Below are 26,148 nucleotides of genomic sequence, written 5' to 3'. Positions count from 1 at the left end.
TGTTTTGACATTAGCTGTCAGAATTAGTTATAATATTAGGGCCACACTGGGCGTTCAGCAAACACAGTTTTCATTTGCCGTCTTTCAGTGAGTTTTACAGCTCCGGCTCACGTTCAATCCTCACGGGAATGCTCTGGATCATTGAGAGAATTGAGAAGCAGATGTCGTGAAATTTTCGCACACGTGAAATGTGATAGGCAGATGTCGCCGCTGTTTTTCATTTAACTCATACGGCGAAAGGCTAAGCAACGACATCTATTTTTGAAAAATTAGGTATATTAAAGGCCGCATTGCCAACCTAAAATGAAGTAATTAACAAATTATCTGGCTCACAAATTGAACCAGACTTCTATCTGGATTTATCTGGCTCAAATCGTTGTTGTTGCGTTTACATGCAAAATTATTTATCTGGCTCAGGATTTTGCCACCGGATGATAACTATTGATACGTTGCAAACTTGTCAGTTGATATTCAGGGGGGCTCAATTCACTATCTGCTGCAAGGCGAATTCAGTGGATTCGCCTTGATCTGTTGCAACATAACTTTTTTCCGTAATTCTTTACTTTAGCTCACAACTGCTAAAACCACGAATCCGAAAGCGAAATTAAAAATCTTATATCTGTCAAAAGATATTTCCAAAAAACCGAAAAATTGTAGTATTTTCGCGCAGAACACCTTTATGCATTGGTGGCCTTGGGCCGCGCTTATAAAAAATTACCCTGTGTGGGTTCAACACCGGTTTGGAGACCAAAACTATATCCGCGGAAAACAATTTTACCCACAACCATCAAAATTACAACAACCACATGAAAATTTTCAATTTTGTTGCAAATATCTCCGAACAGAAATAAAATTTCCAATTTCTGCTTTCGTGATCCTGGTCCCAAAGCGCGTCTTTGGACCCCGCTCCCGATATTTTTGGGCGAGTTTTAGCATTTAGATTTCGACAGTTGCTTCGGCTAAGAGCGTTTTTTCACATTGCAAGTAAAAGCATGATTCTCACTGGTTAGCACTTTTGTAACATTTTTCACAGTTTGTTATGGTAACGCATTTTCTATGGAAGCAGTAAGGAAGGCGGTCGGCATGATGTGGTGGTGCACATTGGCTAGTCATTGTCGGCTGGGGCGGGTCCTTGCCAACCTTACTGTTCCTGCGCCATAAACAGAAAAAAATTCCTATCATGCCTTAAAAAAAAATCAGCTGTCAGATTCAAAAAACCTGACAGAAGCGCAGAGACCGACTCAAAACGCTTGAAATTCAAAGAAAACGACATCCGGCAGAACCGGATGCCACGGACAGACCGTTAAACATTTAAACTTGAAATTCAAAAAAAAACCGAAAATTAAAAAAAAAAAACTGTTCAAAAAAAAACTAGCCGAACCGGAAACGACCGGTTACTAACTGCTGAAATTAAAAAAAGCTGAAAATTAAAATGAAAAAGAAAAGGGACGAATATATATAGGGGCGCCGCGGGTGGTGTTGCGACGCCCGGTGCTTATCCCACCCTAAAAAACCATGGCCACCGTCGCACCTAAAATTCCGGTGGCCCCTTACCTATAGACCCCACGTGCCTTCTAAATAAATGGCGACGCCAGCATTCCCGTTTTAAATACTAATTTATTTATAATTCATTTCTATTAACGTATGTAAGCAACAAAAAAAAAATAAGATAATGCAGGTTTCTTAACCGGGGCTACAGCATTGTTGAAATACGAATAGCTAATTACGCTATGAAAATGTAGGTAAGTGTGTGTAGTGCATAAGTGAGAAAAAAAAAAAAAATGATCCAACAGATCACACTTTATTGGGTCGAAATCGAAAAGAAATCTAATATGTATATTTAAGTCTGACTAAGCTTGTTCTGTTGGGGGTTCTTTTCTTTTCTCTTACTTTTGCTCGTAATATTTTAAATTATACAATTATTTACGTCTCCCCCCCCCCCCCCTTTTTTTTTATAATCGTTATAAACGCCATGTGTGAGAAAAATATGTAATTAAATGTACTTATATATAGTAAATATACTACATACAACGTAAGAATTTGGTCGAGTACCCCTTTTCTGTTTTCCCTTCACAAAACATATTTTAGGGCTATAAAGTTGGGATACAAATTCCGATAATTGGGGCTTTCTTACAAAATTGTTATGTGGTTGTAGTAGAACTTAATTTTGAGTATAACAAAATATCAATTTGGTATAATGAGCTCAGTAAAATGATACTAATATGTAATATGTACTAAGAAAATTGGTTACAAAAGCAATAAAGATGAAATTACGATAGCAATATGTATTACGTGCAGGTATATTATTTTTTTCGTCTTGTTGTTCGAACGATATTGCAAGCAATACCGATTCATATGTATATATATATATATATATATATATATATATTGTATTTGTATGATATAAGAAAAAAAATTGAAATCCTTTAAGCCAATTCGAATCGACGAATGGCTGCTGTCGCAAAAAATTTTTCTTTAAATTTATGGTTGAGCTCCAAAAATCGAACGCTAAAACTTTTCAAATGATACAGACCGCTTTTCTTATGACTAACAACTTATCGAGCTAACTTCAATCATTTTGAAGCAAGAAAAAATATCATTAAAATGAAAAAAAAGGAAATGTATGCTCTTTGTTGTATAGCTAACAATTTCGAGTATTCAATAATACAATTTGACAAAAAAATCGACCCTTGTTAAATAAGTCAACCGGACTGTATAAAATCCTCTAAGTACCACTTAGAAGTTTCTTTAACTACCCTGCAAAAACGCTCTCGTCATTCCACGTCATTTGACTAGCTATTATACAGTCATATGTTATATTCCTAGTCACATTTGCATGGGTGTGTGTAAGTTTTATGACCAAAATTTTTTTGTAGGGCAATTATTTTGAAGTTCATACATGGCCGCCAGAGTACGTACCGTGGGCCTCTGCCGGCGTGGTTACTGGTGATGTCGATTTTGCTGGTGAAATTGACGCTGTTGTTGGTTGTGGTGCGCGGTCTTGGGCGCGCTGTGTTGGTACTGTTGGTGGTTGTTGCGCTCTGGTCCGAGGTGATCGAGTGAACCTGGTGGCAATAAAACTTCGTGTTGACTTTTACGACCTGTATGACTTGGTGCTAATTGGGCGTTCGTTGTATTACGCTGCAGCGTACTGCTGGCCCTGGAGGCGGAGATGGTGCCGGACGCTGTTCCAAAGGTGGTAGTGTACTTCGTAGACGTAGAGAAAGGGGTTTATTTGCGGATACCAAGGGTTCTCATCACAATTAGTTTAGTGCCGTCTGAATCCGAATCGGAATCACTAGTACTTTCCTCACTAGGTGTGACTGTGAAACGCCGACCTACTTCAACTGGATATTCTATACGTTGAGTTTGTGCCAACACAACACAACCGTTGTAATGTTTATTACCATCCAAAATAGACGAGTAGAAAAGAGGTTTGTCGGAATGGACTTTGCGCTATCGACTCTTCCTAGTTTCTGGGCATTTACTTGAATACGTGCACAGCCGGCGAGGGTGTTTTGCGATTAGTTGAGTATAGTTGGGGATGCGCAGTTGATGTGAGCCATAAAGTTACTGAAGCAATATCGGTGCTTGACGCCTTTGCTGTAGATGTTGTGCCAATAGATGTTACACGATCCTTTTGTATAATGGCAGGGCCGCCAAAAATTAGGATTTTTGTTTTATAAAATTTTTCCGATTAACTGGGCAAAACTCTTGCTTTTTTTCCCGGCCGGAAAAACGTGGCTATCGTTTTTGCTGCTTTTTTTCTAAATTTTTCCACGTCTTCGTTTTACTTTCGGCCGGAAACTCATGGTTTTTTCGCTAGTGATCACCGAATTTTTCTTTTCTTTGTTTCGATACTTTTGTATCGCAACTTTCGCCCCATCACTAGGTGTGTTCGCGCGAACACGCTCCCAAGTGGACCGTAACCGTAGACCGTAGCAGCAGACCCTAACAAACCTGCTTCGCTTTGAAGACCTGGCGATGAAGCGAACAGGAAACCGGATCCGCTGGGGGAAGCCACTGCCAGGGGCCTCCGATTCCAATCAACCTGGGGCACGACTCACCCCTGAGATAAGAGTCTCAAAGTCCTACTATGAAGCTAGCCGGGCAACATAGGTCCATCAAAAAAAAGGTTAAGTCAAGTTGGGAATTACTTCTGTTTCCTAGTTTAAAATGGCTTTGCGGCAATTAGACATTTGTTATGGAGAACTCGTCAAAACTCCGAAAGATGATTTCTAGTGGTTATCGCCCCCACAGAAAGGCAAAACAAAAAAAAAGGTGTAGACATTTTGATATGGAGAACTCGTCCAAACTCCGAAAGGCTAGTGGTTATTGCCCCCACAGAAGGCCAAAAAAAATATTTGGGTAGTCAATGGGACGCTGACGTCCCATTCCCCGAAGGCACTCGGGCTACAAAAAAAAAAAAAAAAAAAAACACAAACTCATTCATTCTTGTCCCTAGTGCTCCCAACCGCAACGCATAAGGGGGTCTTAAGGACCTGCCTCTGGGACTGCTTGTGGCCACTAGGGTCAATGTCCTACACACACAGGTTGGTCCCAACACACCCAGCCGCAACGCAGAGGCGGTCTCTGGGGACGCGCTAGTGGGACTGGCTGGGGGTGTTGAGGCCTCCCGTTCATTCACCCGGGACACCACTCCTGCCTCCGCCGCTATGGGTGGAGCGGCTTCAAGGGCCGCTCCCCATACTGGTGGGACAGGGAAGGGTCTCACGTTGAATCCCAGCGCAACCCGCCACAATCCAGGTGGTATTCTGCGGTACCACCTGAGACGTGGGCTAGGCTGGGGTCCTACCATTCGCTCACACACTCACACCAGACAACACAAATTCGGCAAAGAAAAAATTTTAAACATTAAAAAAAAAATCCCAATCAGCGGACAAAATATTACCAACGCCGACTGCGGACAACTTCCGGGTAAAAAAAAAACCCCAAATCTACAAAAAAACTAAGTGCGTTCAGCACTGCCTCACCGGGTGAATACAAAAATTCGGAGGACTGACGTGAAGTCCCGTGGATCCCTCAGCTACCGGAGACGATGATCACTCCGGACACCCTGATCCGTCTAACCATCCCACCGCAACGTAGGTGGAAGCTCCTGTGGCTGCTCACTCGGACTGGTGGGATGGTCAACTTCACAAGTTGACCTGTAGTGACCCTCGCACCCGGCGCCTCAGGAACCAAGTTGGGCGCCATCTGTTATGGCGTCCTCAGCAACTGTCAACGATGATCACTCCGGACAACTTGATCCATCCAACCATCCCACCGCAACGCAGGTGGCTGCTCCTGGGGCTGCTCACCTCGGACTGGTGGGATGGTCAACTTCACAAGTTGACCAGGAATGACCAGCGCGACAGCGCCTCGGGCACCAAATACCATTGGGCGCCATCTGTTATGGTAACGCATTTTCTATGGAAGCAGTAAGGAAGGCGGTCGGCATGATGTGGTGGTGCACATTGGCTAGTCATTGTCGGCTGGGGCGGGTCCTTGCCAACCTTACTGTTCCTGCGCCATAAACAGAAAAAAATTCCTATCATGCCTTAAAAAAACTCAGCTGTCAGATTCAAAAAACCTGACAGAAGCGCAGAGACCGACTCAAAACGCTTGAAATTCAAAGAAAACGACATCCGGCAGAACCGGATGCCACGGACAGACCGTTAAACATTTAAACTTGAAATTCAAAAAAAAAACCGAAAATTAAAAAAAAAAACTGTTCAAAAAAAAACTAACCGAACCGGAAACGACCGGTTACTAACTGCTGAAATTAAAAAAAGCTGAAAATTAAAATGAAAAAGAAAAGGGCCGAATATATATAGGGGCGCCGCGGGTGGTGTTGCGACGCCCGGTGCTTATCCCACCCTCAAAAACCATGGCCACCGTCGCACCTAAAATTCCGGTGGCCCCTTACCTGTAGACCCTACGTGCCTTCTAAATAAATGGCGACGCCAGCATTCCCATTTTAAATACTAATTTATTTATAATTCATTTCTATTAACGTATGTAAGCAACAAAAAAAAATAAGATAATGCAGGTTTCTTAACCGGGGCTACAGCATTGTCGAAATACGAATAGCTAATTACACTATGAAAATATAGGTAAGTGTGTGTAACAAATGGCTTAAACATTATTATGTTTGAAAATTCTGTTATAGAATATGTTGACACGGCAATAAATCTTGGCATAGTTTTTAACAAAACATTGTCCTGGAGAGACCATATCTTTAGAACCGTATGAAAAGTGTACGGTATGCTCCGTACACTGTGGTTGACACAGTATTTCACTCCGCTACATATTCGACTACATTTATCCAAAGCGTACTTAATACCTACGCTCCTCTACGGCTGTGAGATTTTTTCTAACTGTGACGCTGTGTGTAAAAAGAAGCTTAATGTTGCCTACAATAACATTGCTAGATACGTTTACGGGCTGAATAGACTTGATCACGTTTCCTGTTATTCTGCAAAGTTGCTAGACATTTCTTTTGACAATCTTTTAAAGTCTAGAACACTTATTACCTTGCATAAGATAATCTACACGAAGGAGCCTTATTACCTATATCGAAGGCTTCAATTTCTTCATTCTACGAGGACAATGTTTCTTGCACATGTTAAGCACCGTATGCAAATTTCTGAACGCCAATTCTTCGTTACTTCGATCCGTCTTTGGAACTCCCTTCCAGCCAGAATAAGACAAATAAGTAATGCACTGCATTTCAAAAAAGAATTAATCTTGTTCTTTAATTTACTCACCTCTCCTTCTTCAACTGACTCTCTTTACTGATCTTCTATCCGTTTTTCTTGCCACCTCCTATTTCCTCAAAGGATAGAACCTAATATTATTACTGTACTACCTACCCTTGCAATGTCCCTCTATTCTTATTTCTGTTCTGTGTCCCTAGGCTAAGCTCTTTAAAATTTATTGTAACCATTAAGTCTAATTTTACAAATTATCTATTGTTTATCTAAGTTATTGAAAAATTTTTGGAATTTTCGCCATTGTTCTGACTAGCACTATAAAATAATTTTGTCAAATTGTTGTGTTAGGAAAAATTTAATAAAATACAAAATACAATACCTCCGGAACGGCCCTGAAAGCAGAACAGTTTCTCTCTCGTTTCGTTGACTGCCGACAAAATTGGAAGCATCAAGGAATGCCACATAGGTTTTCACTTGATGATCCTTTCATGGCAGTGAGATAATTAGTATAGTATATATAGTATATACCGAAATGTCATACTGTTTGCGCTTTTTTAAATCTTTTATTTCACAACACAGTATCATACCCATATACATATGTCATACTCCTATATTGCTAATACAATATGCTCGCAATAAGTTTTGATTTCGAAATCAAAAAAAGACAGCCTACGAAATTTTTGTGATGGTAGAAGCATAAGTGTGAGAAGAAAAAATTTAAATTTGGGTACATTCGATTTTTTATTACAAAATAAAAACTCTTAAATAGCAATATATCGGCACTCTGATGTTTGTAAGTGTACCCAGCCTGTATTAGCAATATAGGAGTATTACATACATATATGATAATACCAAAAATAGATATACACATTTTCAATTTATTGTTTACCAGAAGTGCGCAGAAATTTCTTCATCTTTCTCTCGAAGCCACAACACAATAAAGCTAAATTTATAAAAATAATAAAAATTACAGAATATGTATTTCCTTAAAGCTGGAGACATTGGTGCTTTATCGGTAACCGTATCGGTAACCTTATAACAGCTGATTCGCCAACCTTATGAGAATCAATGCAATCGATTATTGGTGCCGCTAAGGTCGTAACCGTATCGTAGCCAACCAATTGGGTTTTGGTCATGGTTCAATTATGTACAGGTTGGCTCATCTCATCAGCTGATTTTATTTACGTCATTGCATGGTCGAAGGGATTGTCAAAAGGAGATGGCAAACTCAAAATGAAACCAACACATTTGCAACATTTTACTTACACATACAAAAACTGCTAAGTTTTATGTTTCCATTCCATACCATTCGCACCAACACCAATACACAGATTTTGACAATTTGAACAGACATATTTTGTTGCTTTGCAGATGAGCCAACCTGTATATAGTTGAACCATGGGTTTTGGTTTACCGTCGTAACGACCCAATTTGGTTGGCTACGATACGGTTACGACTTTAGCGGCACCAATAATCGATTGCATTGATTCTCATAAGATTGGTCGAATCAGCTGTTATAAGGCTCCAGCTTAAAGCTGGAGTCATTGGTGCCGTATGTCGTATCGCTGTAACCGTATCCCTAACGTAATCAGCTGTTTATCGTTACGACGGTAAACCAAAACCCAATTGGTTGGCTACGATACGGTTACGACCTTAGCGGCACCAATAATCGATTGCATTGATTCTCATAAGGTTGGTCGAATCAGCTGTTATAAGGTTACCGATACGGTTACCGATAAAGCACCAATGTCTCCAGCTTAAAGCTTAAAGCTTAAAGCTGGAGACATTGGTGCTTAAAGCTTAAAGCTTAAAGCTGGAGACATTGGTGCTTTATCGGTAACCGTATCGGTAACCTTATATCAGCTGATTCGACCAACCTTATGAGAATCAATGCAATCGATTATTGGTGCCGCTAAGGTCGTAACCGTATCGTAGCCAACCAATTGGGTTTTGGTTTACCGTCGTAACGATAAACAGCTGATTACGTTAGGGATACGGATACAGCGATACGACATACGGCACCAATGACTCCAGCTTTAAGCTGGAGACATTGGTGCTTTATCGGTAACCGTATCGGTAACCTTATAACAGCTGATTCGACCAACCTTATGAGAATCAATGCAATCGATTATTGGTGCCGCTAAGGTCGTAACCGTATCGTAGCCAACCAATTGGGTTTTGGTATACCGTCGTAACGATAAACAGCTGATTACGTTAGGGATACGGATACAGCGATACGACATACGGCACCAATGACTTCGGCTTTAGCGTCCCTAAAGCAGATAGTGATGAAAGCTTCGATGCTTAAATAATCGAACGATTTAAAAAAAATCGATTCTACATTTCTAAAAAAAGATCGATTAAATCGATTTAAAATCGAATCGAAATCCAGCTCTATGTTGCACCGCGTGCCAAATTGGCTAAAATAAATTCCTCTAGAAATGTCGGTATCTACATCCACGCAGGGAAAACAAGTTAAATTCTATCCTTCCAGTTCAGCTAGCTCTGATAGGTAATTATTACCAATCGCTGTGCTTTAACAAGTGCATTTTTGCTTTTTTCTGCTGATTTGGAGCAATAACACGAAGTTGCATACAGAAAATGTACACCTACACATGCATACAAATGGGCTCGTAATACACGGATAATGTATGTGCATTGTAATAATGCGGCAGTTACCCACCGACGTGTGCCGTACGTAAGGACGTTTGTCGTAAGAAGCACGTTTGACCGAACTCTCAAGCCCGTAGGAATCAATGTGTGTGTCTGTGTACATGTACATAAGATATTTGTGTGTGTATTGTTTACAGATAAGCACTGTTGCCATTGACCATTTTGCATGTATGCTTATGGAAACATCAACTTTTTCCAATTTAATTTTTGATATTGTAAAAGGCCGGAATACTTATAAATAAGTATAAATAGATTAAATATTTATAATCTGCACTTTTACATAATTATTTCGAATTATTTTCACAATTTTTCAAACTTTAATTAGGCGTTTTTGCATAAAATTGCAAACGGTCAAAAATTAGCGCACAAAAGTTTACTAGGCAACTCTGTCTAGTGAGAGAGCGATCAGCTGACACGTTCTTACGGAAAAAATCAAAATTGTTTTGATTTCTACGTTCCGGGCTACGTACGTACGGGCGTTGCACGTCGGTGAGTTTTCGTTTACATTGCACACTCATAAGATAGGTCGTGTCAGCTGACACGTTTTTTCTACGTACGTTCGTGAGTAACCACGGCTTAAGGCACAAAGTGTTGTTTTTGTTTGATTTATTCGTGCGGCTGACGATTTGATGCAAGGCAAATGTGAACAAAGCGCATTAAAATGGATATTGGCGACTCATAAATATCATCTGTGTAGAATTCATTAACGAAGTACATTAGTAAATAATAAAAAACGGAAAGGTTCCCAAGAAGCAACCGATTTTTAAGAACAATCTTCAATTCTATAGGCTTCACTTTCCGTGTTAATTCGTACAATTCCTGTCACCCGTCAATCCCGCACACATTTATTTGCGAATGCTGGCCAGTCACGTCAGGCTGCCGTCAGTATACGGTCGGTAGTACAAGTTCTTTAAACACAAACGGCAGCGTGTTGAAATTAACATTTCCTACATCATTTAAATTATACATATTAACAAAAGAAGTAAAGTGAATGTGGGGAAAATTTAGGTATTCTAGCGTATGTGTTGTTTTTAGTAGTTACTACTTGTGCGATCCTAAAGCCACAATCACGTCTTAATTGAGTATATTCTTATGCATAAATACAATTTTCAATCAACATGAGTGGAAAAGTAACAGTGGCACAAAATGAAGTTCTGGTACATAGTTGTGATGTGAAACAGCAGCAAAACAAAGAACCTGTGATTGATAAGCCATCAGTTAAAAACTTATCGTCAGTATCCATATCTTTAGCATCAATACCTAAATCATCCACGTCGACGTTGTCATCGTCATCTTCGTCGTCTTCGTCAACATCATCGCATTTATCGTGCACTGCCGATAGTGGCATTGGTAGCCTCATGTAATTTCTTGCATATTTCACTATATTTATACTTTGGTTTGTATGTATCTAGTGTATCTAAGATATTGCATTTTATCTTGCTTTTGTATCGTTCTGTGCATACCTACTTATATTGGCATGGTATTATTATTTTTAAATTTATCCTTTTTCTCCCACCTTTTATATATATTTATATATGTTTTATGTATATCATATAATAATATATAGAGACTATCAAAATTTTTTGGAGGGATATAAGCTGGCTTCGTTGATAGACGACTCAATACAATGGACGCTAACTCATTCTATATAGACCTTGAATGTTCGACGCGGCTACACCAAGTCGTACTGGAGGTAGAGCTACTATCACAATGGTGCTAGTTTCGGAAACGTATTGGATAAATATATAAAGCAAAGGATCATCAATACCGATAACACTCGTCTAAACCTTATAGTTGTGTGTTTTAGTGTGTTCCAACCACGAGTGATTCAGATACCGATAAAAACTTAATATGTAAATGCAACAACAACAACATGATCCTGATATTTATCTGTATTCTTGTATCTTTTTTGTAGTTTGCATTTGATTTTTTAATTTTTAACGGGATGCGGATCCCTGCCGATTGGAACGTACTGCTTATAGCTAATACAAATCCAACTTGTCGATTGGATTACCTACTTTTTGGGCCGAATTATTCTCATTCGATGTGTGTTCAGAAGTATCTTTATGGCGCAACCACATGTCCCCTCATACTTTAGCGCATATCCGACAATCACCTCGCTTTTCAGCTGTGCAAACGCAAGAGTTCGTAAACGAGGCAAATATTAGTTAATGGGTGGATTGTAACGCAGATCTTATTATCAGTGTCCGTAGCTGTCAAGGCTGCCAAGAAGTCAGTGCCATGACGACAAACCGTCTTTTCAATTGTAATGTGGGACTAACGCCTAACTAAGTATCCCCATGGTTCAACCGTGTTGGAAATGCATATTTCTTGGCCCCCCTTTAAAGAACTTTGATGCGGTTCCCATGGAAGCGTGTTCTGTGTACCGGAGAGACTCTGGATGTGTCCCTCCGTTGCAACAGACGTTCTTATTATAAGGTAGAAACCTTTATGGAGAACTTAGCTGAATGGTGGAATAGTCGATATTGAGCCGCAAAACGACAAAACAAACTGACCGTGTGCATTGCCATCAAACTGCGAAGGTCGTTATTGCCTTTGTAAGAATTATAACAGAACAGCTCTTGACCTCTGCAGGTAAAGGAATGGCCGTCCATGGCATAGGGGCGACCAAGATCCATAGAACTGAAGGTCAAAACAAAGATCCCGCTGCAGTAGGACTAGGACCGGATTATTATGCGATAAAGGACTGATCTTATCCTAAATACTTCTCCAATCAACTGGGAAACATTTTTGGGCTTACAACAAGAAATGCTGAATTCAGAGGCTTATCTCTTAACACAATTTTTCCCCCTCCTGTTTTGCCTTTCTTGGTTAAACTCTACATAATTGGAGAAAACGTTATCCGTAACCATTATCCGGAGTGTCCCTACGTTAAATTTATCCAAAACCTGCGGCATGTTTTAAAACAACAACAATGCATATTTTCCACTAGTTACGATCAAGCGTACAATTCTGTATTCCGAAAAAACAAAAGGTGTCAAACAGTACAAGCTACTATATCCCTCTCATTTTCATGATAGCCGGGTTCATGTACAGGAGTGACTCGGGCTTTTTTGGACCAAGAGACGGATATTTTATTATAATTTGTTTTCCATCCCGTTTAATTTCCATGAGCAACATATTAAAGAACTGTTATAAGAACAAATAAAATCTTTCCTAGACAAGTCCCAGCTTACAACAACCAGGCTTCTGCGCAAGCAAACAACAGGAAAATCAGGAAGCCACCAAGAAGACATCGTTCTCCCGAAAGTTGAGTGCCTTTTCTGGAATATTTTACAGTTACAACGAAAACAAAGAAAAAGCCTGAAAATTCCTAGGTGAGGCCTTAACTTGCCTTTGGCCATCATTGCCGGTATAGAAAAATCTAGAAAGGTTAAAATTGGCGTTTAATTATCTCTCTTATTAAAATATCATGTTGCTTATTAAAATAACATGTTGCCCGAAGGTCCTGGGGAGTGTTATCGATGTTGATGGTCCTTCGCCGGATGCAGATTCGGTACGTTCCGATACCAAGCCCGACCATCTCGGGAACTATTTGTTATGACCACATGCGACCTTCTAGGACATACCGCCCTCCCACCCCCTAGATCCATGAGGAGTTCGGGGTCGCCAGAGTCTCGGTTGTTAATGTAATAGGATTCGCCACGGATAGGTGAGGTTGACAATTGGGTTTGGAGAAGCTATATATTGCGCTGGTAACCTGAAAGGGTTGCGCTACACAACCCCTTGAATCTATTTGGTATTTTAGTCGCCTCTTACGACATGCATACCTACCGCGGGTATATTCTAAGACAACATAACTTTACGCCATTTGAACTTCAAATTGTGCGAGGCTGCTGCTAATAATCAAAGAAGTTGTGAACTTAAACAGCACCGATCGTGTTGCTCCGACTCTTATCTTATAGAAAGGTATGGACATAGTCTATTAAAGTACTGTTCTTAAGGACTTACCACTGTGGTTGGCAGGTAAGGAGCTAAGTAGAGTTAAACAAATAGTGAGACAAGTATCATCTCCACCTTTTCTTAGTGTAGACAACGATGACCAGTTGCAATACTGACTGTCAGCTCCGAAGATCTACGTTAGACATTATACCTTTCTTTGAGCAGATCCCGATAACGTATAGAATAATTTTTTTTTTGTTTCCTATGCTTAACTTTTACACCTTTTTTAATATTTCTTTATAATTTCGCATGGTGATTTGGACAAGTATTGCTTTGGTTATAATCAGATTTGATCAACACTTCGAAGAGCTGCATTTAACTTCATTGTATTGTAAATTTTGCTAAATAAAATGGGGAAGTGCTAATGGTGGCGCTGAAAAGGGAGAGGGGCCTTTGCTCGATAACATTCCCATGGTATTGTATTACACGCCTACAATCGCACATAGAATTTGCTTCTCCCGAAGTAAATATAAATATTGCTATAGTGCGCACGTTTAGCAAACATTTAAATGTCTACAACAAAAAAACGTGTGCGTCAATGTTTATTTATATGTTAGTATAATTGCTCGAGTTTCTATGCGGTCAAGTGTTATCATATGAACATAGTCGAAAAGCAAATTATGAGAAATATTGTATGTTATGTTAAGCAAAAAGTGCATGATATGAAAAGACCGTTGACATATGACGACTTGTATTGATATTCTTTTACGCACTTAATTGAACTCGCCCAATTGTAGTTTTGCTAACAAAATTATTATGCGGAAATGTTTCCAAGAAAGTTGTTACAAGACTGGAATAGAAGCGTTTCAGTATAAGTCATGATTTAAACAACCCCAGAAGAGTTCTGTCGGCCGCCGTGGTGTGATGGTAGCGTGCTCCGCCATCCACACCGCAGATCCTGGGTTCACGCCCCAGACAAAGAAACATCAAAATTTTAGAAACAAGTTTTTTCAATTGGAAGAAAATTTTTCTAAGCGGGTTCGCCCCTCGGCAGTGTTTGGCAAACACTCCGAGTGTATTTCTGCCATGAAAATGTCTCAGTGAAAACTCATCTGCCTTGCAGATGCCGTTCGTAGTCGGCATAAAACAAGTAGGTCCCGTCCCGCCAATTTGTAGGGAAATATAAAGAGGAGCACGACGCAAATTGGAAGAGAAGCTCGGCATAAAATCTCTTTGGAGGTTATCGCGCCTTACATTTTATTTATTTATAGAAGAGTTCTACCTCATTAGGCCACTCATAAAATTTTAACTGATCAAGGAATATATGTGATTGGAAGCTAATTTGTAAATTGCAAAACTCGTATCACTAATGTGCTTATGTATAAATAAATGTCATGCAGGCCGTTTTTATTGTATTTAAATTGTTTTATTAAGAATAATTATTCTTTTCCTCTACCCTTCCCCCATTGAACTTCTGGATAGAAAAAAAAATTTAAAATCAATTAATATAACGGCAATGTTTACATTCAAGTATCACAATTAATAACTTGAACCAAGTGTACACATGTACACCGGCGAGTAAAAAAATTGCATCAAAAACGATTTGGAAATTATATCACTTAATTTCTTCTCCTTTTTAATTTCGTTGATTAAAAAAAAAAAAAAACAAGTAAGGAAGGCTAAGTTCGGGTGTAACCGAACATTACAAACTCAGCTGAGAGCTTTGGAGACAAAATAAGGGAAAATCACCATTTAGCAAAATGAACCTAGGGTAACCCTGGAATGTGCTTTTCGACGGCGACGCAGTACTTTACATTAATGGCAAAATAAAATTAGAACAAAACTTAGTTTAATTTATGGCATTTAATTTATTTCATTTAAATTATACAAGTCAATAATTATTTCACTGCTTTGACATAGTGGCGTGTTCACTAATGTGTGTCCTTGCAGCCTCCAACGTTGCGAACGAATCAACGAGAATAATTTTCTCAGTCAAATTCTGCCTATTTAAATCGAAAGTTGATTAGGTGATTTTTAAAGTCCCGCTATGCGATGTTGGAAAAGAACAGCACAGCTTATACTATACATACAGGCAGTACAATAAAAGAAACATAAAAAACAGGCAAACATAAAAAACATAAAAAGGCAGGCAAACCCAGTAGGCACGTAAATTGGCAAATGTACCCAGTCATACGTTTGTTGTACGTCATTTTGTCCCGACAGTGTTTGTATGACATGGGTTTCAAATGGAAGGTATTAAAGAGTATTTTAAAAGAGAGTGGGCCATAGTTCTATAGGTGGACGCCATTTCGGGATATCGTCATAAAGGTGGAGCAGAGGTCACTAGAATGTGTTTGTACGATATGGGTATCAAATGAAAGGTGTTAATGAGTATTTTAAAAGAGAGTGGGCCTTAGTTCTATAGGTGGACGCCTTTTCGAGATATCGCCATAAAAGTGGACCAGGGGTGACTCTAGAATGTGTTTGTACAATGTGGGCATCAAACGAAAGGTGTTAATGATTATTTTAAAAGGGAGTGGGCCTTAGTTCTATAGGTGGACGCCGTTTCGAAATATCGCCATAATGGTGGACCAGGGGTGACTCTAGAATGTGTTTGTATGATATGGGTATCAAATTAAAGGTATTAATTAGGGTTTTAAAAGGGAGTGGTGGTTGTTGTATAGGTGGTCGCATTTTCGAGATATCGCCATAAAGGTGGACCAGGGGTGACCCTAGAATTTGTTTGTACAATATGGGTACCAAAATAAAGGTGTTAATGAGTATTTTAAAAGGGAGTAATCCTTAGTTCCATAGGTGGACGCCGTTTCGAGATATCGCCATAAAGGTGGAGCAGGGGTGACCCTAGAATTTGTTTGTACAATATGGGTATCAAAAGAAAGGTGTTAATGAGTATTTTAAAAGGGAGTAATCCTTAGTGCCATAGGTGGACGCCGTTTCGAGATATCGCCATAAAGGTGGACCAGGGGTGACTCTAGAATTTGTTTGTACAATGTGGGCATCAAACGAAAGGTGTTAATGATTATCTTAAAAGGGAGTGGGCCTTAGGTCTATAGGTGGACGCCGTTTCGAAATATCGCCACAATGGTGGACCAGGGGTGACTCTAGAATGTGTTTGTATGATATGGGTATCAAATTAAAGGTATTAATTAGGGTTTTAAAAGGGAGTGGTGGTTGTTGTATAGGTGGTCGCATTTTCGAGATATCGCCATAAAGGTGGACCAGGGGTGACCCTAGAATTTGTTTGTACAATATGGGTACCAAAAGAAAGGTGTTAATGGGTATTTTAAAAGGGAGTAATCCTTAGTTCCATAGGTGGACGCCGTTTCGAGATATCGCCATAAAGGTGGAGCAGGGGTGACCCTAGAATGTGTTTGTCCAATATGGGTATCAAAAGAAAGGTGTTAATGATTATTTTAAAAGGGAGTAATCCTTAGTTCCATAGGTGGACGCCGTTTCGAGATACCGCCATAAAGGTGGACCAGGGGTGACTCTAGAATTCGTTTGTGCAATATGGGTATCAAACGGAAGGTGTTAATGAGTATTTTAAAAGGGAGGGGGCCTTAGTTCTATAGGTGTTCGCCTTTTCGAGATATCGCCATAAAGGTGGACCAGGGGTGACTCTAGACTTTGTTTGTACGATATGGGTATCAAATGAAAGGTGTTAATGAGTATTTTTAAAAGGGAGTGGGCCTTCGTTCTATAGGTGTTCGCTTTTTCGAGATATCGCCATAAAGGTGGACCAGGGGTGACTCTAGACTTTGTTTGTACGATATGGGTATCAAATGAAAGGTGTTAATGAGTATTTTTAAAAGGGAGTGGGCCTTCGTTCTATAGGTGTTCGCCTTTTCGAAATATCGCCATAAAGGTGGACCAGGGGTGACTCTAGAATGTGTTTGTACGATATGGGTATCAAATTAAAGGTATTAATGAGAGTTTTAAAGGGGGTAGTGGTAGTTGTATATGTGAAGGCGTTTTCCAGATATCGACCAAAATGTGGACCAGGGTGACCCAGAATATCATCTGTTGGATACGGCTAATTTATTTATATATGTAATACCTGCCACGATTTTAAGGGTTTTTTATTTCACCCTGCAGAACTTTTTCATTTTCTTCTACTTAATATGGTGGGTGTCACAACCATTTTATAAAGTTTTTTCTAAAGTTATATTTCGCGTCAATAAACCAATCCAATTACCTCCCCATGTTTAATCCCTTTTTTCGTATTTGGTTTAGAATTATGGCATTTTTTTCATTTTTCGTAATTTTCGATATCGAAAAAGTGGGCGTGGTCATTGTCGGATTTCGTTCATTTTTCATACCAAGATAAAGTGAGTTCAAGTAAGTACGTGAACTAAGTTCATTAAAGATATGTCGATTTTTGCTCAAGTTATCGTGTTAACGGCCATGCGGAAGGACAGACGAACGACTGTGTATAAAAAACTGGGCGTTGCATCAACCGATTTCGCCCGTTTTCACAGAAAACAGTTAACATCATAAAATCTATGCCCCTACCAAATTTCAAAAGGATTGGTTAATTTTTGTTCGACTTATGGCGTTAAAAGTATCCTTGACAAATTAAATGAAAAAGGGCGGAGCCACGCCCATTTTGAAATTTTCTTTTATTTTTGTATTTTGTTGCACCATATCATTACTGGAGTTGAATGTTGACATAATTTACTTATATACTGTGAAGATATTAAATTTTTTGTTAAAATTTTACTTTAAAAAAATTTTTTTTTTAAAAGTGGGCGTGGTCCTTCTTCGATTTTGCTAATTTTTATTACGCGTACATACAGTAATAGTAGTAACGTCCCTGCCAAATTTCATCATGATATCTTCAACGACTGACAAATTACAGCTTGCAAAACTTCTAAATTACCTTCTTTTAAAAGTGGGCGGTGCCACGCCCATTGTCCAAAATTTTACTAGTTTTCTATTCTGCGTCATAAATTCAACTCATCTACCAAGTTTCGTCGCTTTATCTGTCTTTGGTAATGAATTATCGCACTTTTTCGGTTTTTCGAAATTTTCGATATCGAAAAAGGGGGCGTGTTTATAGTCCGATATCGTTCATTTTAAATAGCGATCTGAGATGAGTGCTCAGGAACCTACATACCAAATTTCATCAAGATACTTCAAAATTTACTCAAGTTATCATGCTAACGGACGGACATGGCTCAATCAAATTTTTTTTCGATCCTGATTATTTTGATATATGGAAGTCTATATCTATCTCGATTCCTTTATATATGTACAACCAACCGTTATCCAATCAAACTTTATATACTCTGTGAGCTCTGCTCAACTGAGTATAAAAACATTTTAGGTACAAAAGATTTAGATTCAGGTATAAAAGTTGACAAATTGTCGCCTACATCTATACTATTAACTCATGTTTCAATCACTGCATTAACAGTTCTTCTTCTTTGAGTTCATTGCATACCTCAGTTGACCAAAAGTTTTTTTCAGATCTATATTATGACAACTACTGTTAGTTGATTTCATCAAGTCTTTAGTTTTAATTAAATTCTAAACTGTTGGTTTGAATTCTATTTCTACACTTAGTTTTAATTAAATTTTGTATTTTTTTTTTAACTGATCTTAAATCTTCCCAAAAGCTGCATATATTTAAATTGTTGAATTTTTTAAGGCTCTCATGCTCTGCTAAAGCTCTAAATTCAGAATTAATTTTCTCTATTTTATCAAATGTAGATTTCGGAAACAAGTCCATAACTAAAGGCACAATACTATTTGTTTCACCGCTTAAAATACTTTCTGGTGAAAGCTTTGCAGCCCACAACAAAGTTCTATCACGCAAATTTACTTTCTTTAATAAAGTACTACAAAATTGTATATAAAATTGTTTAGCACAGCTCTTAAATATGTGTACGTCATCTTTTTCGAAAAGGTTGTTTGATAGAATAATATCCACACTAACACCGCAGTAAACCTCATCTGGGGTTAAGTGATTTTCGTCTGAATCAATATTTAGGCTGGATGCGAGTTCGCCTAAATTTTAGGTACCTAAACTAATATTCCACTGGAACTTTCCAGCACTGCAATAATTTAGGAAAAAGCTGTCAAAACTGTGCGAGTTGATTTGAAAACCTAAATTGTTTATTTCTGCTAAAAAAATAATATCACGCTTAAAAATAACATACATAGGTCAATTAGGGTTCGCGGTAAGTACCTATCCCAAGATAGCAGTTCAAGAAAATGCAGTGACTCCGTTTTATAAGGCTTTTTTCGGACATAGTGGAGCACGTGTACAATTACCTTTTCCACAATCTCGAATTCAATACTATGATGTTGGCACGCCTCTAATAACTTCTTTAGGCCAATTAGTGCACTTGGCTGCCAACATTTGAATTTAGGTTGAAAAGTATGCTCATACAAATTCTAAATTTTTCTTTTGCACTGCCTTGCCGACAGTTTCCAGTGATTTAGGTTTTTTTGTGTATTTAGGCAAAGAGGATAAATATAATAAGAGACGTCACTCGTTACTTTGCGTAATGTTATTCATTAGGGTACGCCCAGGTTTTTTTTTGGGCGAGATGTGCATAAATGTCTTCTATACATTTCGTGGGGTATTTATATATATTTATTTTTCCAACTTTATTTAATTAATTAATTAATACTCTTTCCAAAAATAACATTTGCATAAGGTGCCTACACGGCATGGATAAATGCGAGACAATTTAAAATGTCCCTCACAGAAAACATTAGACATCAATTTTTTTGATTTCCGGCGGGTTGTTCGCCATTCGTAGCAGACTGGTGGCTCTTTTTTATTTATCCTCTTTGATTTAGGTAGCAATTTAGGCAAACTCGCACACAGCCTTAACATCCAAATAGGACTTGAGTCTAAATAGGATTTTTTTTATAAAATTTTTAATTTGGTAATAAGTAAATGTATGCGATTATCTTCAAACTGCATTTCTATATTCACATTATTTATTTCATTTAAAATATAAGAAAGAAATGTAAAATATACTGTGACGAATATTAGCAACACTAAGGGATACTATCATATCTAAGCCGATACTAAGCAGTGACTTGTATGCGCATAAACAAATCAATCATTATATCTACACATATGTCCATAAAAGCAGCGGAGAGAAACGCACAAACACATGCATATATCTGATATACTCCCAAAAGTAGGCAATCATCGGTGGAAGTATCACTCACATATACACGCGCATATGGCTATGCGAGAAACTATAATCGTGCCTCTGTGGTTATGGCTGAGAAATTTATAGCTGGTAAACAAGTAGTAAATTCTGGAAATAGAGACCGCTTTTTGCTCCCATCATAACCGAGCAATTGTCGACAGAGAAACAAATCATTTTTTCAAGTGGTATTGAATGGTCTTTCAAAGATTTAATCATAGCATTAAAAATACCCACCGTACTACTATCGTACAAAGGTATCAAATATAAAAATATATCAATGCACTTTTTATCAAAAATTCGAATCGAAGCTGCCAAATTTTTTGATATACATACTGTAACGAATTTACTGCAAATCCTCTTATGAGCAAATCTTCTACTAAGGTTCGAATCTCTAAACTGTTGAATAAATAACACCACTATTCAGTAATGCAAAATGGCCTTTATTAAAGTACTTCACAATAAATAACTCAACTATTGCCCGACAGATAGCTTGCTTAATCGAAAATTTATTCTAGCGCCTCTACCTTTGGTGCTTTTATACTCTGTGATTTCCTCGTTGCATCTTCTAGGCGCTTCCAGAATTTACTTAGTTACTGCGATATAATTATAACTACAGATGCACGTGTATAGCTAGCTTCTCATATGCGCGCATATTTGTGAGCGACACTTCCACAATTACAATTGCATACTTTCGGGAGCATCTCAGAGAAGATATCTGCATTTGTTTGTGCATCTCTTCTCCGCTGCGTGTACGTACATATGTGTAGACTTAATGATTGATTCGTTTATGTAGATACATAATGATTGATTTATGGATGTGCATACAAGGCGCTGCTTAGTATCGGCTTAGAGATGGCAGTACCCCTTAGTGTTGCTAATATTCGTAACACTGCCCTCCACCTAAGTCTGATCGTCCTAATCAGACAAATCTCCCGATCTAAACGCCGCTAGCATCTCCAAATGTACCACTCTTCTACTTCGTGGTTTCCCAATGGTTTGTATGCGGTAGATGGTATCACTGATTTTCTTCACAACTTTGTACGGGCCTTCCCAACTGCACCGAATCTTGGATGGAACACCTTTCCTCCGGTGAGGGTTGTATAGCAGTACCAAATCTCCCTCCAAGAAACCTTCCGAATTAAAGTTCTTATCATGCCAGTGTTTGATCTTACTACTCATTACCCTGGGCCGTTCCCTCACACTCTGTTGTTTGGCCAATGAACTACTTCGTAGAGCTTGCGCTTGACGGACTGGCTTCGCATAATCAGTATCGTTCCCACGTTTCACAACAGTAGTGCGCTCCGGCTTGAAACTACCCTCGCATTTTTTTTGGGAAATTCGTTGCTTCGTTTTTGTGCGTCCATTAGGTTTTGTTAATGCCAGTGTTTCTCTCGCAGGTACCTTTGATTTTTGCTTTATTTGGCCCATTCGATCTATCAACCTTTGCCTTTGACTTTCGTGGTCTTTGTCGAGTCTTCTCTACCAGTACTCGATTACTACTGAATCTTTTCTGCAAACTGAAGTTAAGTGGTATATCCTGGTTTTTATAACGCATCACCCTTCTCTGCATATCGATCTTGATGTCATGGTCAACCAGGAAGTCCACTCCCAATATGACTTCATCAACGATCTCCGCCACAACGAATTTGTGTAGAACTGTGACCTTTCCAATCAAGACTTCACATACCACTTCTCCCTGGACTTGGTTTTACTCGCCAGTGACCGTACGCAACCTTGCTCCAGGTAAGATGGGATTAAGGAATGAGATGCGCCCATATCTACAGTCAGAACACGTTCTTTGTCCACATTCCCTCTGACGGTAAGACTGCTCGATTTTCTACCAATTTGCGACACAGATATCACAGGAAATTCAATAGCTGGAGCTAGCTCTCGATCTCTACATCTTACTCGCTCTTGCTCATCCCCTCCAGCTTTGTTATTAAGACCACCAAAATTGTTGGAACTATTAGCACCAAGATCGCAATGACGTGCAATGTGACTGGGATTTCCGCATTTGATCTCTTTCACTCCGATTTTGCGATCCTTTCAGCGCCTCCAATATTGCGTCTACCCACTCTGGCCTTTCTACTTCCACACGGCGTGCTTTGAAAACTGGCTTACACAGAAGCGACGCTGTTTCCTGAATCAGAGCTTGTGATACCGTTTCTGCGAATATTGGCTTTGGGTTTGCGTATGTAGCTCGCTTTGTTTCGACGTCCCGTGTGCCATTTATAAAGCTCTGAATCTTTACCCTTTCGGTGTATTCCACGGGTGCGTCCGCATTTGCCAAATGAGCCAACATTTCAACATCCGAAGCAAACTCTTGCAAAGTCTCATTAGCTTTTTGGTAACGGTTTTGCAACTCTATTTGGTGTATCTGCTTCCTGTGTTTGCTTCCGTATCGCCTCTCTAGAGTACTCATCAATGTTTCTTAGTTGTTCCGCTCCCCATCGGGAATAGTCTGCAGGATTTCAGCAGCAGATCCTTTCAATGCCACGAATAGTGCAGCAACTTTATCTTCAGCACTCCAGTTGTTCACTGCTGCGGTCTTCTCAAACTGTAACTTAAACACCTGGAAAGGAACAGAACCGTCAAAGGATGGCGTCTTTACCTTTGGATTACTCGCTGAAACTGTTGGGCGATTTATTTGCAACTCCTGTATACGACCTCTCAAAGCTTCTATCTCGGCATCCATTTTGTCCTCGAGCTGTACAATGTTTGTATTCTGTGCTTCTAACTGCGAAAACATTTGTGCCACCTGCAATGATAAGCGCACCTCTTGTGCTTCCATCTTGGATGTAATCTGTGTCGACATTTCTGAAATACGCGTTTCTTGTGCCTCAATCTTCGATGTTATTTCTGACGACATTTCTGCAATACGTGTCTTCTGTTCTTCCATCTTGGATTCTAATTGAGATACCATATATGTCTTCTGTTCTGCCAGTTGAGATGACACTGTCGATGTTTGAGCAGATATTGCAGCTAAAATCATGTTCAAGTCTGTGCTCGTAACTGTCTGCGATGTTTCATTTTTCTCTTAAATTTTTGTTTTCTCGTCGACATCAAGATGAAAGACATACTCTTCCACGTTAATTCCTTCTGCTTCCATTGCCTCTCGTAGTCGTGCCTGAAGTTCGAGTTTAATGCCGGTTGTATTCAATCCACGGCTCTCCAACTCCTTCTTCAGTTGCTGGAATTTTCAATTCACTGAACTTTGCCATGTCCTTGTTGTCCTCTGGAATTTATTCAACAATTCCTCTTCTGACACCAATTGTAACGAATTTACTGCAAATCCTCTTATGTGCAAATCTTCTACTAAGGTTCGAATCACTAAACTGTTGAATAAATAACACCACTATTCAGTAATGCAAAATGGCCTTTATTAAAGTACTTCACAATAAATAACTCAACTATTGCCGGACAGATAGCGTGCTTAATCGAAAATTGATTCTAGCGCCTCTACCTTTGGTGCTTTATACTCTGTGATTTCCTCGTTACATCTTCTAGGCGCTTCCAGAATTTACTTAGTTACTGCCATATAATTTATAACTACAGATGCACGTGTATGGCTAGCTTCTCATATGCGTGCGTATTTGTGAGCGACACTTCCACAATTACAATTGCATACTTTCGGGAGCATCTCAGATGAGATATCTGCATTTGTTTGTACATCTCTTCTCCGCTGCGTGTACGTACATATGTGTAGACTTAATGATTGATTCGTTTATGTAGAACCATAATCACCCTTATCGCGAAGTTCACGCGGAAAAGTGTTCGCCTTCACTTTTTTTGTTCGGGTGAACTTTTTCCGCCTATCGGCAATTTCGGTCAAACAAAAGTTCACTTCGAAACAGCTGATGCTCTATTGTGAACTAGCAGTGAACAAATAATTTACTTGCAATTGTGTAAATCTTGTAAACAAGCATATATTTCCTTAAAATACAACAAAAATAGAAATAAAAAATTTATAAAATAATCTTTAGTATTGCACTTAGGTTGGTATTGATTGAGCGCGAGGAGAATATAAATGTGAAAGCGATTCGGAGGCAACTACGGAACAGTTCTAACCCTTTGAAGCTAAATGATTCACTGTAAGCTAAAAATTACTATTTTCAGCAGTTTTGAATAACAAGTTATATTTTTTTCAATTAGCTTTCGCCAATATTACAGGGTAAACAAGCCGGCATTCTAATATTTGCTAGATATCTTACCAACTCTTTGCCCCCATTGAAGCACAAATTTGGAGTTCCACCAATTGTAAAGTTGAGTACATGTCTTCGTTTTTTTGCATAGGGAAAGGCGTTGGAAAGGACCAAGGAGTGGGTCTTAGCCAATCTTGTTTCAGCGAGGTGCTCAACATTTTGGAACCGTTGCTTTGTCCACAATGGATAACTTGGCCGACTGATACGTTGTCATAAAAAAATAGAATTTACCTACTTAGCAACATAGGAATTTCACTTTTTTCCACTCAGCTTCCGATTGTGCATTATTTATTGATATATTTCTAATAAGAAAAGTACATATAATTATAAGAGTACCAAATTTCAAAACAAAAAATTACTTATGTACATTTTGTTTTCCTCTCGTTCGCCTGTAAAATATAAGTAAACAAATTTGGCTTTCCCCGCTGTTCATTTCGCCCGAACAAAGAGTTGCCGGGTTAGGTGAAATCTTTTTCGAACACGAAAAATTCTTTCGCCACCCTCTGCGATAGGGTGAATGATTGATTTATGGATGTGCATACAAGGCGCTGCTTAGCATCGGCTTAGAGATGGCAGTACCCCTTAGTGTTGCTAATATTCGTAACAATACATATATAAGTCGTTACATCTATTATTAGAGAGTAATAATTCTTCTGACAAAATGCAATTGTGGATTTTTAATTTTCTGGCCCTGTTATTGGAGTTATTATTTTCTGTGCTTTAATTCTATTGATGCAAAATTTGTTCACAATTTTAGAATCAGTTATGCTATTTTTCATAAGCATATTTAAAGATCCATAATTGCAAATGGCAAATTGTGCTCGGCGACAAAACAACTTAACTATACATAGTACAGGTTTACAAGTATGATATGTAAGAGAAGGAAAGAATTCCTTTCTCTTTCGAACACATTGCTGTTTGACATTTCGGTCAGTGTCAAACTATTGTGGAACTCAGTCGAACCTGCGTGGAACATGCGTTTGACACAAAACAAAGTGTCAAAATTACCGTGGTTGCCGTCGTGGAAAGCAACGTAGGGAAACAAAAAAAGGGGCGGAATATCCGATAAGGGTTGCTGTGATGGTAATTTTTTTTGAAGGAATTTAGTATGAAAATGTAGTGCACCTATATGGGTCCTACAGAAAATGATACAAAAGTCTTGAATTGGGGTATATGAGGACGCGTAGTTATTCCAGTATTAAGAATGCAAACACGGGGGCTAAGTTTTTCTACCCGTTAAAAAGTTCTCCGCGAAAAACAGTTTGAAATTGAGGTCGACTGCAATAACCCGTCCAAAAATGTGGAAAGAGAAATGAAAAGACGCGTTTTGTCCTGTTATTAATAGTTCAAAAGCGAAAAAGTATTCGAATTATTGGAAGCGAAGCAAAAACGCGTCTATTAATACCTCCCACGACGGGTTTGGTCGTGTTTTAGCAATCGTCCCCGGTAATAAAGTAT

General features: G+C 38.9%; 1 protein-coding gene across 4 annotated transcripts in view; it reads left to right on the top strand.

Moving 5' to 3' along the window:
• The first annotated feature begins 9,091 nt into the window (after window positions 1–9,091).
• l(2)k01209 (lethal (2) k01209) overlaps window positions 9,092–26,148 on the top strand; it is a 51,207-nt gene continuing 34,150 nt past the window's right edge. Inside the window, exons 1-2 of one of the 4 annotated variants that reach the window (XM_067774921.1) lie at window positions 9,092–9,228; window positions 10,425–10,749. In XM_067774921.1, coding sequence (XP_067631022.1) covers window positions 10,508–10,749 — 242 coding nt within the window. In that variant the 5' untranslated portion in view covers window positions 9,092–9,228; window positions 10,425–10,507. Of the gene's footprint in view, window positions 9,229–9,932; window positions 10,750–26,148 lie in introns of those variants that run through there. The other 3 variants (XM_067774923.1, XM_067774920.1, XM_067774922.1) reach the window with 3 other exon arrangements.

Source organism: Eurosta solidaginis, chromosome 3 (assembly GCF_040869045.1).
Source record: "Eurosta solidaginis isolate ZX-2024a chromosome 3, ASM4086904v1, whole genome shotgun sequence".
Lineage (NCBI taxonomy): Eukaryota > Metazoa > Arthropoda > Insecta > Diptera > Tephritidae > Eurosta > Eurosta solidaginis.
Note: the sequence above shows the minus strand (reverse complement) of the source record. Positions and strands in the feature narration are given on the sequence as shown.